We start from the raw sequence: 15,968 nt of genomic DNA, 5'->3' as shown, positions 1-15,968 counted from the left end.
AGACAAATTCACTTAGAAAAACACAACACATAGAGATAATGTCATCTTCCAAATTGTAAAATACTAATTCAGTTCAGTAACAAAATCTCTCTGAAAACAACATTTGTTGTATAATATATCCATTTTGGTCCATTCCTTGGTCTTTATTTGGTTCGATTACTATTTTAACGTCATCTGGCCGCTTTACCCGGCTAAATGCAACATAAAGTTGACCATGGGTAAACACTGGTTTTTTCAAATAAATGACAACTTTTGAGAAGGTTTGGCCTTGCGCTTTATTTATAGTAATAGCGAAAGCTAATCGCAATGGGAATTGAATCCTTGTAAATTTAAAGGGCATATTAGGATCTTTAGATATTAGTTTTATTTTTGGTATGAAAAATATGTTCCCTTTGTCTACTCCAGTAATTACTTCCAACTTTACACTTTTTTCAGACATTCATATTTCTTCTGAGCATCACTATTGAACCAACTTTTAAAACTAATTTGTGTGGTGGCATTCCAGATGGTGTAATTGAATTTATAAACTCAATTGGTATGTTCAACCTCTCTGTAGGGTCTTCTGAAACTACTTCATCATTACTGTAGTATTCCTTATAGGCCTAGTCTCCTTCGATGATTTTTAATACTTCTTCATTTAAATTATCACATTGTTCATTTAAAGGACATACAATTATTTGATTGGAGTAGTTTTGAATATTTTCTGGATTTATTGAGTTGCCATAAATATGTTGTACAATTGCACAATCAGACAGAACAAAGTTATCTGGGATGTCAATTGCCGGTGTTGCCCTATTGCTCTCTATGGTTCCATTACCTAAGCGTAGAAGCCAATCACAAAATGTTGTTTCATTTTCATTTGCACGCATGTTTACTTTCACTGACTATTAATTCAACTTCTGTAGCCAATTAATAGTCATTGCCAATTAATAGTCATTTACCATATGCTTTAAATAAAGTCAAACCACATGTTTAAAGTAAACAAAGGAGACACGACCTAGATTCCCATGCTATTTAAATGTGAAATATTTTATTCTGTAATAACCTTTTGGTGCATAATTAAGAAAAATGAATAGTTTTCCCTCAAAATTCATGTCAAGACCTTTAAAATAAGACCCCTCCCATCCTTCTACGGCCATCCAGTCACTCACAATTTCTTTACAAAAATTTGACTTACGGAATTATACAGGGTGAGTTTTAATTGTCCCCCCCCCCAACTTTTTTCTACATTTTTTCAAATATCAATCCCAGACCACTTCCAAACATTGTTGGGTAGTAAGTACTTCATTTTGACAAGGTGGCCATTTCCGGCCGCCATCTTGGATCCACCATATTGGATGCAAAATTTTTTTTCAAATGTAAGGGTGGGGTTGTGACCCATTATTTCGAACTAAATTTTTACCCTGATTACAATGCCGCAAACCGTTTAAAACAATCTTGATTCATTCTAAAGTTATGAGGGCTTTTTAAAACTTTATTTTTAGCCCATTTTAACATTGTGCATTTACAAACTAAGACCATAATCTCAAAATAGTGCTAGATAAAGATAAGTATACACTACCAGTAATTGTCGACCTATTTCCACTTGGTTATGACTGATGTATTTTTTTCGGCCGCCATCTTGGATCCGCCATTTTGAAATGTGATAAATTATTTTAAATATGAAGGGGGTGTTGTGACCCATCATTTCGAACTACTTTTTTAAGCTGAAGACAATGCCGCAATCCATTTTTTGTTATCAAGTTTTATTTATGAAATATTGAAATTTTTTTGTTAAAAATGTCAATATTTCAAAATCAAAAAATGTAAATGAAAAACGGATCATGGAATTAAGTTCAGCTTAAAAAAGTAGTTCGAAATGATGGGTCACAACGCCCCCTTCATATTTAAAATAATTTATCACATTTCAAAATGGCGGATCCAAGATGGCGGCCGAAAAAAATACATCAGTCATAACCAAGTGAAAATAGGTCGACAATTACTGGTAGTGTATACTTATCTTTATCTAGCACTATTTTGAGATTATGGTCTTAGTTTGTAAATGCACAATGTTAAAATGGGCTAAAAATAAAGTTTTAAAAAGCCCTCATAACTTTAGAATGAATCAAGATTTTTTTAAACAGTTTGCGGCATTGTAATCAGGGTAAAAATTTAGTTCGAAATAATGGGTCACAACCCCACCCTTACATTTGAAAAAAAAATTTTGCATCCAATATGGTGGATCCAAGATGGCGGCCGGAAATGGCCACCTTGTCAAAATGAAGTACTTACTACCCAACAATGTTTGGAAGTGGTCTGGGATTGATATTTGAAAAAATGTAGAAAAAAGTTGGGGGGGGGGACAATTAAAACTCACCCTGTATATATTGATGATTGCAAAAATAAAATACTATTATTACTGTATCCAGATGATCATAATCATAATGTAAACAAGGACTTTGACGTTTTGACAGGAGACGACAGTTAGTGATAAACAACAATTTGATTTTGATGAGTGCAGTGGTGCAGTTCGTATGTTCCGTGTTCCGTCACAGAAAACATACTACGGTTAATGTTTTCTGTGATTCCGTTTCCGTTCCGATACCAATTCTGCTGTCCCGGGCGCGGTGGTGGGGGGTTGTGGTCCTCCACGAACGGTCTCGTTGAATTAGAAACTAAAACTCAACTGTCAGTGTCAGTGTTGTTGTTGTTGAGTGTTATCATTGTCAATCAACAAAGTTAGAAAATGTTAACAAGGCAATAAATTTTGGGCGACGTGTCAGTTTCAGTTACCACTTTAAATATATCTGTGAAATATATTTATTGTTAACTTATTTATTTCAGTTGTTTTTTAGGAATTAAGTCCAATGCCAATAATAGTAACTTACCTTTTAGCTAGGCTAATTCAACTTTGAATTTAGGTTAGGATTGTGTGAATATAGGTAAGATTATGATTTTGAATTATATTATACATCACACAGGTGTCATGACTATGACATTGTGTGAGGGTACAGTTTCTTAACTGGGCTATGCTAATATCGATTGAAACTATTGATTCGATTAATAAACTTTCATGTGATTTTTTCACCATCAGCAAGTTTGGTTGGTTAGGTTAGGTTATGATAGTTTAATTTTATAGTAGATATATTGGCTGCACTTTACTTGACGTCCTACACTCATTCGAATGAAAATATTGATCGATATATCGATTAATCGATTGCTTCATTGTGATATATCGTTTGGTTAGTTAGGTAAGGTTAACCTAACCTAACTAACCAAACGATATATCGAATGAAAATATCGAATCGAAAAAACAATCGAATGAGTGTAGGACGTCAAGTAAAGTGCAGCCGATATATTTAAAAATATCGATTATTATACAATATTTTCAATTTGATAGTTTCAATCGATTTTAGCATAAGTTAGCCCAGTTAAGAAACTGTACCCTAAAGCTGGCTCTTTGATTTTATTTCTGTAGGAAGAGGGTAAATCCATGAAGATTCCTGTTGGACATTGACACGTTTTCAGAAAAGTGTTTAAGTTAGAGGTTACAAGGTAGGGGTGGATCATAAACATAAACAAATAATGACGTTGTTGGCCCGAAGCCCGAATCCTACACTGATAGCATTAAAGCTGGGTTTTCCTAGGCGCGGAGAGTGGAAAAGAGATTAGCATGGTATTCCGCTCCGCTTCTAGGAAGACAGTAACATTAAATTAGGCCTACCTAAGACAAGTGGAGTCCGCTCTCCGCGTTCCTCTCTCCGCTCTCCACTTCCGCGCCTAGGAAAACCCGGCTTTACATATGTTTCGGCCACTAACAATTAAGTAGTGTAAACTTAACAATTAACAAATCCGCCACTGATTTAAAAGAATCAAAACGTTTCAATTGTTTTATCAATTCAAAATGTTTTCAAATGGTTATTCTGCATACAAAATGGCAGAAAAGCTCCAGATGGAATAAAAAAAAACTTTGTTTGCTGTTTGGCATGTTTCAGACTTCGTAAGCTAACTGTAGCCCTTAATGGTCTTGGAGAAACCTCCCTTGTTAGTTTCATACTAGGCCTATCCCTCATTGAGTCACACTGCGTTCCGCATTCAATATTCCCCTAAGTAACTTTGGTCACTGCTTCAAACAAGTCTGCTGAACATCATCAGTCAGCTGACAATATGGAAAATATCATGCAAATGTTTTCACCCCCTCCACTCTTGAACATATTAATTCCAAACACTCAACTGCTTACAGGACCGTCAGTTGGCAATAGAGTTTAATAGTGGTTGACAATTCAGCCTAAGTTACATAAATCACAAAATGCAATTAATACTTGGTGGGAGCGTCAGTTTTCTTTCATAATGTTTTTGAATACTACGACAAGACTAATCGTCATGCGAGGTGGGGCCCTGGCGACTGCACTGTAGATTCAAGTTCAGATTCCTTATTGATAATCAAAAATGTTACATTAGCCAACAATTTAATTGAGATATTGTCATGCAACAACCCAAAACATTAACTTATACCCAAGCCAAGATATGCAGTTGCAGACTAGGCTTACTCTAACAATAAAAATATAGCCAAATTTTTGCCTATAGGCCTACAAAAGATTAATTAATAAATATAGAAGAAAAATTTATTAACCTTTATAGGTAGGTATAAAGGTGTTAAGTTAAAATTTAAATCATTCTAATTTTTTGATGTGCAAATGAAACAACTAGAACAACTTAATTAAATGACATTTTGGCCTACTCAAACATGAACAACATGCAGAATAGGAACTAATTTCTAGTAATAAATAATAAATTATATAATTTAAAATATACATCAATAATAGCATGCAATAGCTAACACAAGTTCAATTGTGTAGAGAATAAAATAAAGAACTATGAAGTTGGTCTTAGATCTCCCAACTAGCTTGAAGTGTGGCTGTAACAGAAGCTCGGTGGAGACCTTAAAACCTAATTTATGGACAACCTACTATTATTGGTACGGTATACTAATAATGGGTCAATTCAATTCCAATCATAACAAACGGTTTAGAACTGCCATACCCACCCTATAAGTATGTCCTTTGACCTTCGATGAAAGAGGAATACCGTAAGTTAAAAGTAGCCTACGATTTCACAGAAATCGCTAGGGACTAAGTTAAGCATATTTAAATCAAATTACAACATTTTATTGCCTTTAGAGAATAGATCTACAAAAATTAAAATGTGTTAAGTTAGTTGATTCATATTTTTGTTATTGTGAGTGTTATGAAATTTAATTTTTTCAGATTTACGCCTACTAATATGCCGTTATGCTGTATGATAGATAATATTATGTTTCTCTTCTACATAGCAATTTTTATTTCAACTGTGATAACACTCGGACATTTAATATTACAGGTAAGAATGTGTGATGCATTTTTAGATTTACATCAATTGTTAAAATCAATCAAAACAATATACTTCTTATCTATAGTTTAGGCCTATTTATAACTTTTTTAGATTAATTTAAAGGAATAATAACAATTCATAGTGTTGTCTTGAAAGCTGTTAGGTCTCTGACTCTTACTAGCAGGGCGTTATCGTTCCAAAAGAATTATCATGTACACAGAACTAAATAAATATAAAAGTTATACATTTTAAATCCATCTGACATTAAGTTGTTTGCTTCACAAATTTTTTTTTCAATTTTCTGACTACCATACTAAAACTTAGTCTGTGTGGTAATGTAAAGACAGAAAACCACCCTTGTGGTAATATGGTCATGCCAGTGGTGACAGTCGTTATAAGATTGTTGTCAGGCATCTGGTATTCATCAACAATGTTTGTCTCCCAAGGCACTACCGCCAAGCTACTATGTTCGGCAAGCTAGTTACTTAATTAAGACAATATTGTACTGTTGATTTTCGCTAGCTTAGTGTTTTCATTTTTGAAAAAAGATGTTTTATTCATGTTTATAAGTAATTCCAACCAAGTTGCTTAAATTTACCCATTATAAGTGTTACTTTCTTGAATGAATGAATGAATATATAGTTTATTCCAAAAAACATTGGCTACAAACAGATTATAAAATCAAATATACTTAACAGAGACTTATGACACTAAAATGACACACTCTTGAAATGAGAAAGCCAAAACTAAAGCATATTTTTTATTTAATGGGTCAATAAACTAGATTTGACATTGAGCTGGATAATAATGGAGATTATTTTATGAAAATCTATGAAATCTATTTTGAAAAATCATCCAGCATCAAAATGGGTAGAGAACAAAAACTTGTACCTATCGTTTTTTTCTGTTTTGTAAAAAATTACGAAACTGAACTCAAGTAAACTTTTTTACCTTAAGGCTTTTAGAAAGAGAAGAGTGACACAAAAAGATGGCCTAACGCTGGGTATATTCCATCCATACTGCAACGCCGGAGGTGGCGGAGAAAAAGTGTTGTGGTGCGCCATCCGAGCATTACAACAGCGCCATCCTGATGTGGACATTGTTGTGTACACCGGTGACACAGATGCTGCGCCAGCGGACATCTTGGAGTTGGCGGCCAAGAGACTCAATACTCCGCTACCTCGCCCAGTCAGCTTTGTCTATCTAAGGACCAGGACCTTGGTGGAGGCTAAGTGGTACCCAGTGTGTACTCTGCTAGGCCAGAGCATCGGCTCTATCATACTGGGGTTGGAGGCTATGTTGCGGTATCTACCAGGTAGGTGGTATGTGTTTCAAATTCGTACCATCTAAACAAAAGCCGTAGGCTGTAGAAATGTATTATTGTTGATATTTCCACACCAATAGCACATTTTTTTTGTATTGGTGTAACTAGTTGCATTTATGTGATCATTAATGTTGCGTTATAGCAACTAGTTTCAACTCAACACTGGAGACTTCCTCAAGCTAAGATGTCTTCTTGTTTGTTCATGACACCTGTACTATTCTGAAGAAGACTCCAGTGTTGGAGTCGAAACTATTTGTTATAATGCAATATTAAATATCCCATAAATGCAGGTATTAAAACCAATTTATAGTATTTAAATATGGTAAGGAGGCTAATACTCATTAAAATAAAGTTTTTGTCTGGGAACCCATTCCCTGGTCTTGTTACTAACTAACGTCAAACTCCTGTTAGATAGCATACCGTCACTAATATATATCCAAATGACAAATGGCATCTAGATGCAGAATTTATCATTCTCAGCATTGAATCAGCAATCTTCATATTTGAAGGCGAGTAGTGTAACGATTTGGTTACCAAGACAATCAATGGTCTATTGAGCTTTCAAGAAGAAAGCTATCAGAAAGAATAACAATTTTGGATGTTTTTTTTATTGTTGCACCAGAAGTGATTAACTATTTTTATTTTAGTTTGTAATGTTTTCTTATATATTTTTTTCAGATATTTACATTGATACGATGGGGTACGCCTTCACACTACCCCTCTTTTCCCTGGTTGGAGGCTGCAAAGTGGCATGTTACGTACACTATCCTACCATCACAACAGAGATGCTACTCCGCGTGTCAGAACGTGTCGAGGCTCACAACAATCGAGCTGTGTTTGCCCGGAGTCCTCTGCTTACACAGGGCAAACTTGTCTACTATAGAGTGTTTGCTTGGGTAAGGATCAGTCTTTAACTTTTTGTTGTAGAAAATTTTATTATTTGGATTTGATAAGGGAAATAGTTTACCCTCCATTATACAAACTAACATCAATACAGTCATCTTATAGTTTGCTTTACTAGGGTTGGTCTGAATTTATTTTTTATTTACATTAGTTATCAATTAAGCAAGAGATGACTTATAAAAACATTCCGTAATCCAATACTGTCAAAGTCCTGAAATCGGCAGGACAATGAGCTTCTACTGTAATAGGAAGTCTAACTTATCAATAGCCAAAGATTCTACTGTATCAACAATCTATATATCACAACAACAACAATCTATATATTGAATTAATGTTTGTCTGTTCGTCCTTTATGCGTTTGCAAACCATTCATCCGTTCACCATAAAACTTTAGGAAGTTGTTCTATATGAGTTCAATGATGTTTGTATGAAATTAAGTATTTGAAAACTCTGTAGGTTTTCTATTTTTAGGCATTCTAAATTTCTAATATAAACCTTACAGGGAGTAAGTTTGTTTACATATTTTCTGAAATCAAAACATTTGATTTCTTTTAAACTAAAATAACCACAGCTGTTGGTCTACTTTCCATTAGCAATGTGATTTAGGCCTACCATGCAATGCCGTCTGTATCCATCGTTTATATAAAAACTATTTAGTAAATAAGTAGGGCCCCTACTGTACAAAATTAATAGTTATATTTACACGTTGAGTAATATTTTAAAGCATTTGACGATCAGCTGATTGTTGCAGCTGTACAGAGCAGCTGGCAAATCAGCTGATGTGGTGATGGTCAACTCCAGCTGGACCAGAGATCACATTGTAGAGTTGTGGAGACAGCCAGCCTACCTTGTCTACCCACCGTGTGATGTGTCACCTCTTAAACTGATTCAGAGACAAGGTATTTTCCAGATTATTTGTTGTATAATTGATAATAATTTTAAGTAAAAATCTGTGAATTATGATTAGGCCTAAGTCATAAATACACTCAAGTAATTTCCAGACAAAAAGATAAGAAACTAGTGCTGTTGATTAAGGATATATTTAAACAAACAAATATAGCCTACAGGATGACACACACACAGAACCTGGCAAGGTGGGACGTGACAGGGCATTTTGACCCGGGGCGTCTTGTGCAACGGGAAATGCACAGGCGCTCATAGAGCACCACACACAGGTCCGGGCAAGACAGGGCATGTCGAAAAGACACCCAAGGGCAAAATGCAAAGCTGTAAAATATTATGCCCTGAGGCAGTTCAATTCCTACATTCCCATAAGAATGATCATTATTTGCTATCTAAGACATATAACTGTGACAAAAGAATTTGATTTCAGAATCTGAAGAGGTGCGTGTTTTATCTTTGGGTCAGTTTCGACCTGAAAAAGACCATCCGCTGCAAATCAAAGCATTTCAGATTGTTAAATCTAAGGTTTCTCCTGACGTTTGGTCCAAGGTATGTTTATAATTTCGTTAACTATTTTATTTTGTAAGGTAACTAAAGAAACATTTTTGTTGTTGGCAATTTGTAGTAGGATACTTAAATTTTAATTTATCTAGGTAGTTGATATGAATTTGAGGGGATAGTGTTTTTGGCCTCTAGGGACCTCAAAACGAAAAAGTAAATCAGTCCCGGGTCCAGGTCTTGCCATGAGTACAACGGTAATAGCTTATTCTCTATATGGGAAATTCGCTAAAAAGATGTAGTTTTATGAAACTACATTGTTTCTTAACAATATGCCATTGATGTTCAAATATACAGTGGTTTGTATTTTTAGCATAAGAAGCTTACAATGTGTATCAAGAGACTCATTCCTATAAGATTTAGTAAAAGATTCTGATAGATTTATGAATGTTGAGTTATTTCTCCAAAGTTTCTTACCCATTCAAAGTTTGCGGTATTAAAGTGGAAAATAACCTTTATTGCTCAGGTTCGGTTGGTTCTGGTCGGGTCTTGCCGCAACTCAGAAGACGAGTCAAGAGTGGCTGCCCTGCGACAGTTAGCGACTGAGGCTGAAGTCAGTGACAATGTAAAGTTCAAAGTGAACGTTTCATTTGACCAGTTGAAACGAGAATTCTCCTCCGCCACTATCGGACTACACACAATGTGGAATGAACACTTTGGCATTGGTTTGTTGTTATGGTTATAAAATATAGGTAACTAATTTTTGTACGGATTATTCATAGTTGTGGACATGCAGTTGTGAACCAAAGGGTTGGGTCTGTGTCCTAAGCCGAATATCGTTGTACCTTACGGCAGCCGGTCCTTTATTTCTGCCGCTCGACTGAGTTCTAGAATAGAGAAAGGGTACTAGAGAACGCAAATAAGGAATATTACAAATAGGCCTACAAAAATAGGTAATACAAACATTCAAATTTCTGTTGAGTTGATAACAATTTAAATGCAAATGGGTCAACGTTACTAATTTTTATTTGCAACGAGGAAATAAGTGTGAAAAAATGTGTCAACAGTGGCTAGTTTGCGTAAAATGTTGTATATTTGTTGTATGATTTGTTAATTGTTTGTTTTTGAGGAAATAAATTCATTATTCATATAAAAGTAAGGGCAAGTTGGAATTAGTAGTTAGTTGGGGTATATAGCTCTTCAAAAAAGGGATTCAGAGTTGTGATTTAAGAGACGAATTAGACCTAACAGTAATCTTCCACCATCTTTCAGTTTCTATACCCTCTGTATGAAAGGGCTTGTGCCCTTCTTATAGGTTATACTCACATGAAGTAGGCTGTTAGCTAGTACTTAAATTCACCGCAAAAAGTGTGTTTAAGCTTCAATCGAACTGTAGCCTAATCGGAGCATGACCAAGATACAAGATTAAACTAGTTTGTACGCTAACGACGAGATAACATTGTCACTGTTAAATGTTATATATTTGTTGTATGATTTGTTAATTGTTTGTTTTTGAGGAAATAAATTCATTATTCATATAAAGGTAAGGGCAAGTTGGAATTAGTAGAAAAAAATCTTAAAGATAAGATTGTTTGTTTACTTGGTTCAAATCCAGAATCTTGATCTAATTTTATGCAATTTTAAGCCCTATATTGTATATTTATACTAAAATATCCCCCGCCACAGCAAACCTGCAGACAAAGCAAATTTCAACTTGAGTGATTACATTTTTACTAAAATATTTCCATAAATAAGACATTTATTTTCAATTTAAATAACATTAGGTTTAACGAGTGCTTAGGTTGCTGCTACGGGGAAGGTAAATTGGCATAGGATAAAATAAACTAGGTGGCGTTCGCAGAGACATCCACAAAATTGAGCGGAGTCATCAAGGGTTCATATTATATTGTTTTTGTCATACTGCAGTAAAAACAGTCGTCATTGGTGCATGCTTTGCGGGTCTAGTAGCATTTTTACTCTTAAGGGAATAAAATTCGTTTTTAGCCTCTATGGAGTAAAACTCAGCTGTTGTCAACTCAGTTGTAAATTTCTATTGTAAACTATTGAATACGTATCGAAATATGTAACGATTCGTGCTTCATAATAATTTTAACCTACAGTCTACAGTCTCTTCCCATAGCATTTTAGCATTGCAGATACATTAATCCATTCCCACACTCAACAATGCCCACCTTTACTACTTCCTTCACCATCCCCTACGTCGTGGACCTGTTTCCCTCTCTTCCCATAGCATTTTAGGATTGCAGATACATTAATGTAATTGCCAAATACACTTCCCACACTCTGCACTGCAAGCCTTACTACTTCCTTCACCATTTCCTACGTCATAGACCTGTTTCCATCCCTTCTCATAGCATTTAAGTATTAGATACATTTATCTAACTGCCCAAACGGTTCCCTTGCTCTGCAGTGCCAGCTTTTACTACTTCCTTCACTACTTCCTACGTCGTGGGGCCTGTTTCCTTCCCTTCTCATAGCATTTTAGGATTGAAGATACATTAATCTAACTGCCACAGACGGTTCTCACAATATGTTCATACTTTACTACTTCCTAAGCCACTTCCTACGTCGTGGACCTGCTTTCATCGCTTTCCATAGCATTTTAGTATATTAGATACGTTAATCTAATTGCCACAAACATTGCCCACATTCCGCACTGCTAGCCTTTATTACTTCTTTCACCATTTTATACGTCGTGGCCATGCTTCCATCCCTTCTCATAGCATTTCAGCATTGCAGATACATTAATCTAACTGCTACAAACTGTTTCCAGTTCCCAAACTCCACACTGCTCACCTTACTACTACCTTCACCTCTTCTCACGTTGCAGACCTGTTTCCCTCACTTCCCATAGAATTTTAAGATTGTAGATACCAAGATACCTTAATCTAATCGTCATAAACAGTTCCCACACTCCGAAAAACTCGCCTTTACTGCTTCCTTCATCACTTCCTACGTCACGGACCTGTTTACCTTCCTTCCCTTAGCATATTAGAATGCAAATACCTTAATCTATTGGTCATAAACAGATCCCACACTCCGGACAGCTCGCCTTGACTACTTCCTTCACCACTTCGTACATCGCGGACCTGTTTTCCTCCCGCCTCAAAGCATTTTAGGAATTTTGATACCATAATCTAATAGTCATAAACAGTTTCCACACTCCAGACCTGCCTTGACTATTTCCTTCACCACTTCCTACATCACGGACCTGTTTTCCTCCCTTCCCATAGCATTTTAGGATTGCAAAACCCTTAATCTAATGGTCATAAACAGATCCCATACCCCGAACAGCTCGCCTTTACTACTTCCTTCACCACTTCCTACGTCGCGGACCTGTTTCCTTCCCTTCCAATAGCATTTTAGGATGCAGATACCTTAATCTAATTGTCATAAACAGTTCCCACACTCCGGACAGCTCGCCTTGACTACTCCCTTCACCACTTCCTACGTCGCGGACCTGTTTCCTCCCTTCCCATAGAATTTTAGGAATGCAGATACCTACCAAAATCTCATCGTCTTAAACAGTTTCCACACTCCAGACTTCTCACCTTTACTACTTCCTTCACAACTTCCTACGTCACGGACCTCAAGCTCGTGTCGTCATTTGATTATATTTATGATCCATACCACCGTTTATGTTCTAATATCTGTGGAATAATGCTAACAGCTATTTATTTACCTACGGCATTCAAAAGTCAACAGCTGATCATATGTCTTTGTTTATGTGTCAAATACTGCTTCCATAAGGATTACATTGAAACTTTGAGACCCAGTGGGGCGGATTCCTGAGATACTTTTTTAACGCCATATAGATGTTGGCACTCACCGATATGGTCTTTATCACCATGCAAAATTTGAAAACGATTGATTCAGCCGTCTAGGAGGAGTTTGCGTATTACGAAATGCATAAAAGTCGACGTATAAGAGCTTCGCTCTCTCCGCTCAATAAATTTGCCAGATTGTATCATCATATATCCATAAACAAGTAAAAAGTATATATTATATGAATTTGTCCGGATGGTGTTTTTGGCCTCTGGGGACCTCAAAACAAAAAAGTAAATCGGTCACGGGTCCAGGTCTTATTATGAGTAGCTTATTTCCTATATGGGAAATTCGCTAAAAGGTGTTTTTGTTGTGTTCTTAAGGGTCTTAAGGTGTTCTTAAATTCTGTCAGTGCATTAACCTCGGGGGATTTAACCTTATCAAGGTAAAATAAAATCACAGATTAACTTGATTAAATTGCCCTTCTGCCTTCTTGATCTCTGCTGATTCATACTTTAAGGACTCAAACTAAAACCAATTGGAAAATCTAATTTATGTAAATCCATGTAATATTGTTTTACAGGGGTAGTGGAGTGTATGGCAGCCGGCCTCATCATGTTGGCTCACAAATCTGGAGGACCAAAGATGGATATTGTGAACGACTGTGAGAACGACCGCACTGGCTTCCTAGCTGAAACTGCCGAGGAATTTGCAGATGCAATTGTACAAATAGTCCAAATGCCCAAGGAACAACTAGACAAAATCCGAAAGAGTTCAAGGTTCGTATAGCAAGAATGTTTTTCAGCAAACTGTTTCAGCAAACAATTTAATTGTTATCTCCGTCTGATGCACTGTAGGTAGAGGTTGTTTTTTGTTATTTCAGTCATCTAAAACCTCATTTAACCAAATAAAACGATCAATCATAAACAGTAACTCCCCTTTTATAACCAAACAGTAAAGCACAAATGATGAAATTATAATTAACCCTCAAATATTAGAACAAAATTTTGTTGACACTTGCAATCAGTGTCACCAACACGAACCAAACACGAAAAACGAGCTTCAAAATTTACAATAGGATGATAAGTCTACTTGTTTTGGTTAGTCTATGTTAATAAACAGTACTATTGTGAATCAATGCTAATTATTTCATTTGAGGACAAATATTATTGTATAGATTTGTCTTTTTGTTGTGGTTAGTTGTAAATTATTTTCAAGAATAGAGATTTTTACGTTCAGAAGGTGAGAAAAACCTTGTAAAATTATGTTACCAAACATTGAAAAGTCTTTGGGGTTCAACAGTATTTTTTTTTTTTATATGTTTAAATTGTTTTATTTTTCCAGAGAGTCAGTGGAGAGGTTTTCCATTCCAAAGTTCGAAGAAACATTTTTATCAGCAACAACAAACCTACTTAACATGAAGAAAGACCAGTAACTAGCCTTAGGTTTTATTCTCCATCAATCCTTAGTAGGATGTAAAATGTGTGATATTTTTTGTACAGAATAGGAAGTAACTTGACAGACTGTATAAATTGCACTGATAAAAAATTAAATGCATTTATTTTTGGACGTAAATTTTTTTCACCTCAACTCATTCAGTTTAAGTTTACTATTCACTCTCCTGATGATTAATTTTACAATTATCGAAGCCAATGGGTAATGCCAAAAAACTGCCCAAGGTCCTGGTTTCAAATCATGCCAATTACCAATGGATTTTATCTGAATGCCGCAACGCTCTAAGACAAGCCTAAAGTAATGTGCAAAATAGTTCCGGGCTAGAACTAGTATGTGAATTCGTAATTTACAACCCAGAACTTCAGTTAAAGATTATTTTAAATTAGAAAACATAATGACTGTTTATGGAATGTATGTTTTTGAAACTGTTTTATCCATAAAAAATAGATTTCAGGAATTGGAGCTAATCGGTAACAATCATGAATATAACACCAGAAATCGGGGCTGTATCGCAATGAGCTATCACACTCTGGAACTTTTCAAAAAGAAACCTAAATATGCTGGTTCAAAATTTTATAACAAAATTCCAAAAAGCATAACAGAAGAGGTGTCAACAAAAAAATTCAAAATTAAATTGAAGCAGTACCTCATCAGCAAAGCTATATATTCTTTCGATGAGTTGTAGGAGGTAATGTCAAATTTTGCATAGCCTATATTGTTAATTCTAAGAAACCTTTGTTTTTCATTTTTCAATACCTGTATATTTGACACTATTTATGTATGTATTGTATACTACTAACAAATAAAGATTATTTGAATTTGAAGGTGGGACAAAAAAAATCGTCTTGGAGGAGAAGATCAAGACCATTCTATTTGTTTACATCGTAGGCGTACAAAGCTTATGGTGAGCTTCAAACCACTGAGATGGGCATTATCACAAAGTAAACTCAAAACTGCCAAATGTTAACTCAGACTTCACTTGGGTGCGGGTAACAAGGTGAGTAAGGATTATTACAAAGAAGTAAGGAACTTCTCGTGGGATCATTCAGCTTCTTCAAGAGCAAGAGTAACTAGACTAGGTGCCCCACAAAAAGATAAAAAAGATTTGGGGAAGCAAATGAAGGCATCCACACGTGGTAATATTATAAAGAGTCTCGCCACCAGCCTAAATGTTGATGCCTATTTGATAGTAAAGCTATGATTCAAAATTGATATTTGACACCATGTGGGATGGTCAAGTAATCTTACTTGATACTAAAAAAACAACTGCGTGAGTCAGGAACTCAGAGGTGATAAAATACTGAAACATGGCTTTGATTCAGAAATGGTTGCACTTTATTTGGTTTTTTTTATTACCAAAATTTAGATATGTTATTGTACTCTATACATTTTTTTTTTACTGAATAAATAAACACTGGTGGAATAAAAACACAATGGTACTAAACAAAACATAGTGCTACAAAACTATTATCTATTGTACCGATTATCAAAGTGATATAGTAAAATTTGTGGTCATCGTTTGATGGTCATTTACCTAATAAAAATAAATCTCTGTCTGTGTAGATTTGTCAAAAATTATAGGTATGAACAAATGTCCTAAGGGCTTTGCCGAACAGGTCAATTTCCAAAAAGCTAAGTCAAAGGCTATGCCTTACATGCTTTCGAAGTTTACATTATTTATATGATTGAAAACAGCTGATCAATTCAAATGACAGCAGTTTGTTTATTTAAGCTATGCAAGGACATGCCT

The 15,968-nt window shown here is 35.3% G+C and overlaps 1 protein-coding gene across 1 annotated transcript; it reads left to right on the top strand.

Annotated features, from left to right (window-relative positions):
• The first annotated feature begins 2,694 nt into the window (after window positions 1-2,694).
• On the top strand, window positions 2,695-14,332 carry LOC128994719 (GDP-Man:Man(3)GlcNAc(2)-PP-Dol alpha-1,2-mannosyltransferase-like). Its single transcript, XM_054419456.1, has 9 exons — window positions 2,695-2,921; window positions 5,247-5,358; window positions 6,307-6,664; window positions 7,352-7,569; window positions 8,328-8,475; window positions 8,910-9,028; window positions 9,504-9,702; window positions 13,347-13,542; window positions 14,108-14,332. Exons 2-9 carry the CDS (start codon window positions 5,263-5,265, stop codon window positions 14,196-14,198), a joined length of 1,425 nt encoding a protein of 474 aa, XP_054275431.1. The 5' UTR covers window positions 2,695-2,921; window positions 5,247-5,262; the 3' UTR covers window positions 14,199-14,332.
• The last annotated feature ends 1,636 nt before the right edge of the window (window positions 14,333-15,968 follow it).

Source organism: Macrosteles quadrilineatus, unplaced genomic scaffold, assembly GCF_028750875.1.
Source record: "Macrosteles quadrilineatus isolate MER2022 unplaced genomic scaffold, UCM_ALF_1.0 Scaffold_5__1_contigs__length_97177068, whole genome shotgun sequence".
NCBI lineage: Eukaryota > Metazoa > Arthropoda > Insecta > Hemiptera > Cicadellidae > Macrosteles > Macrosteles quadrilineatus.
This window is presented reverse-complemented; position numbering and strand designations above follow the sequence as displayed.

Excerpts from the sequence above, each read along its gene's own strand:
- LOC128994719 (XM_054419456.1), top strand. The coding sequence starts at position 5,263 with ATGCCGTTATGCTGTATGATAGATAATATTATGTTTCTCTTCTACATA. Across the intron at positions 9,703-13,346 it reads GAATGAACACTTTGGCATTG|GGGTAGTGGAGTGTATGGCA; the intron begins GTTTGTTGTTAT and ends ATTGTTTTACAG. Across the intron at positions 13,543-14,107 it reads AAAATCCGAAAGAGTTCAAG|AGAGTCAGTGGAGAGGTTTT; the intron begins GTTCGTATAGCA and ends TTATTTTTCCAG.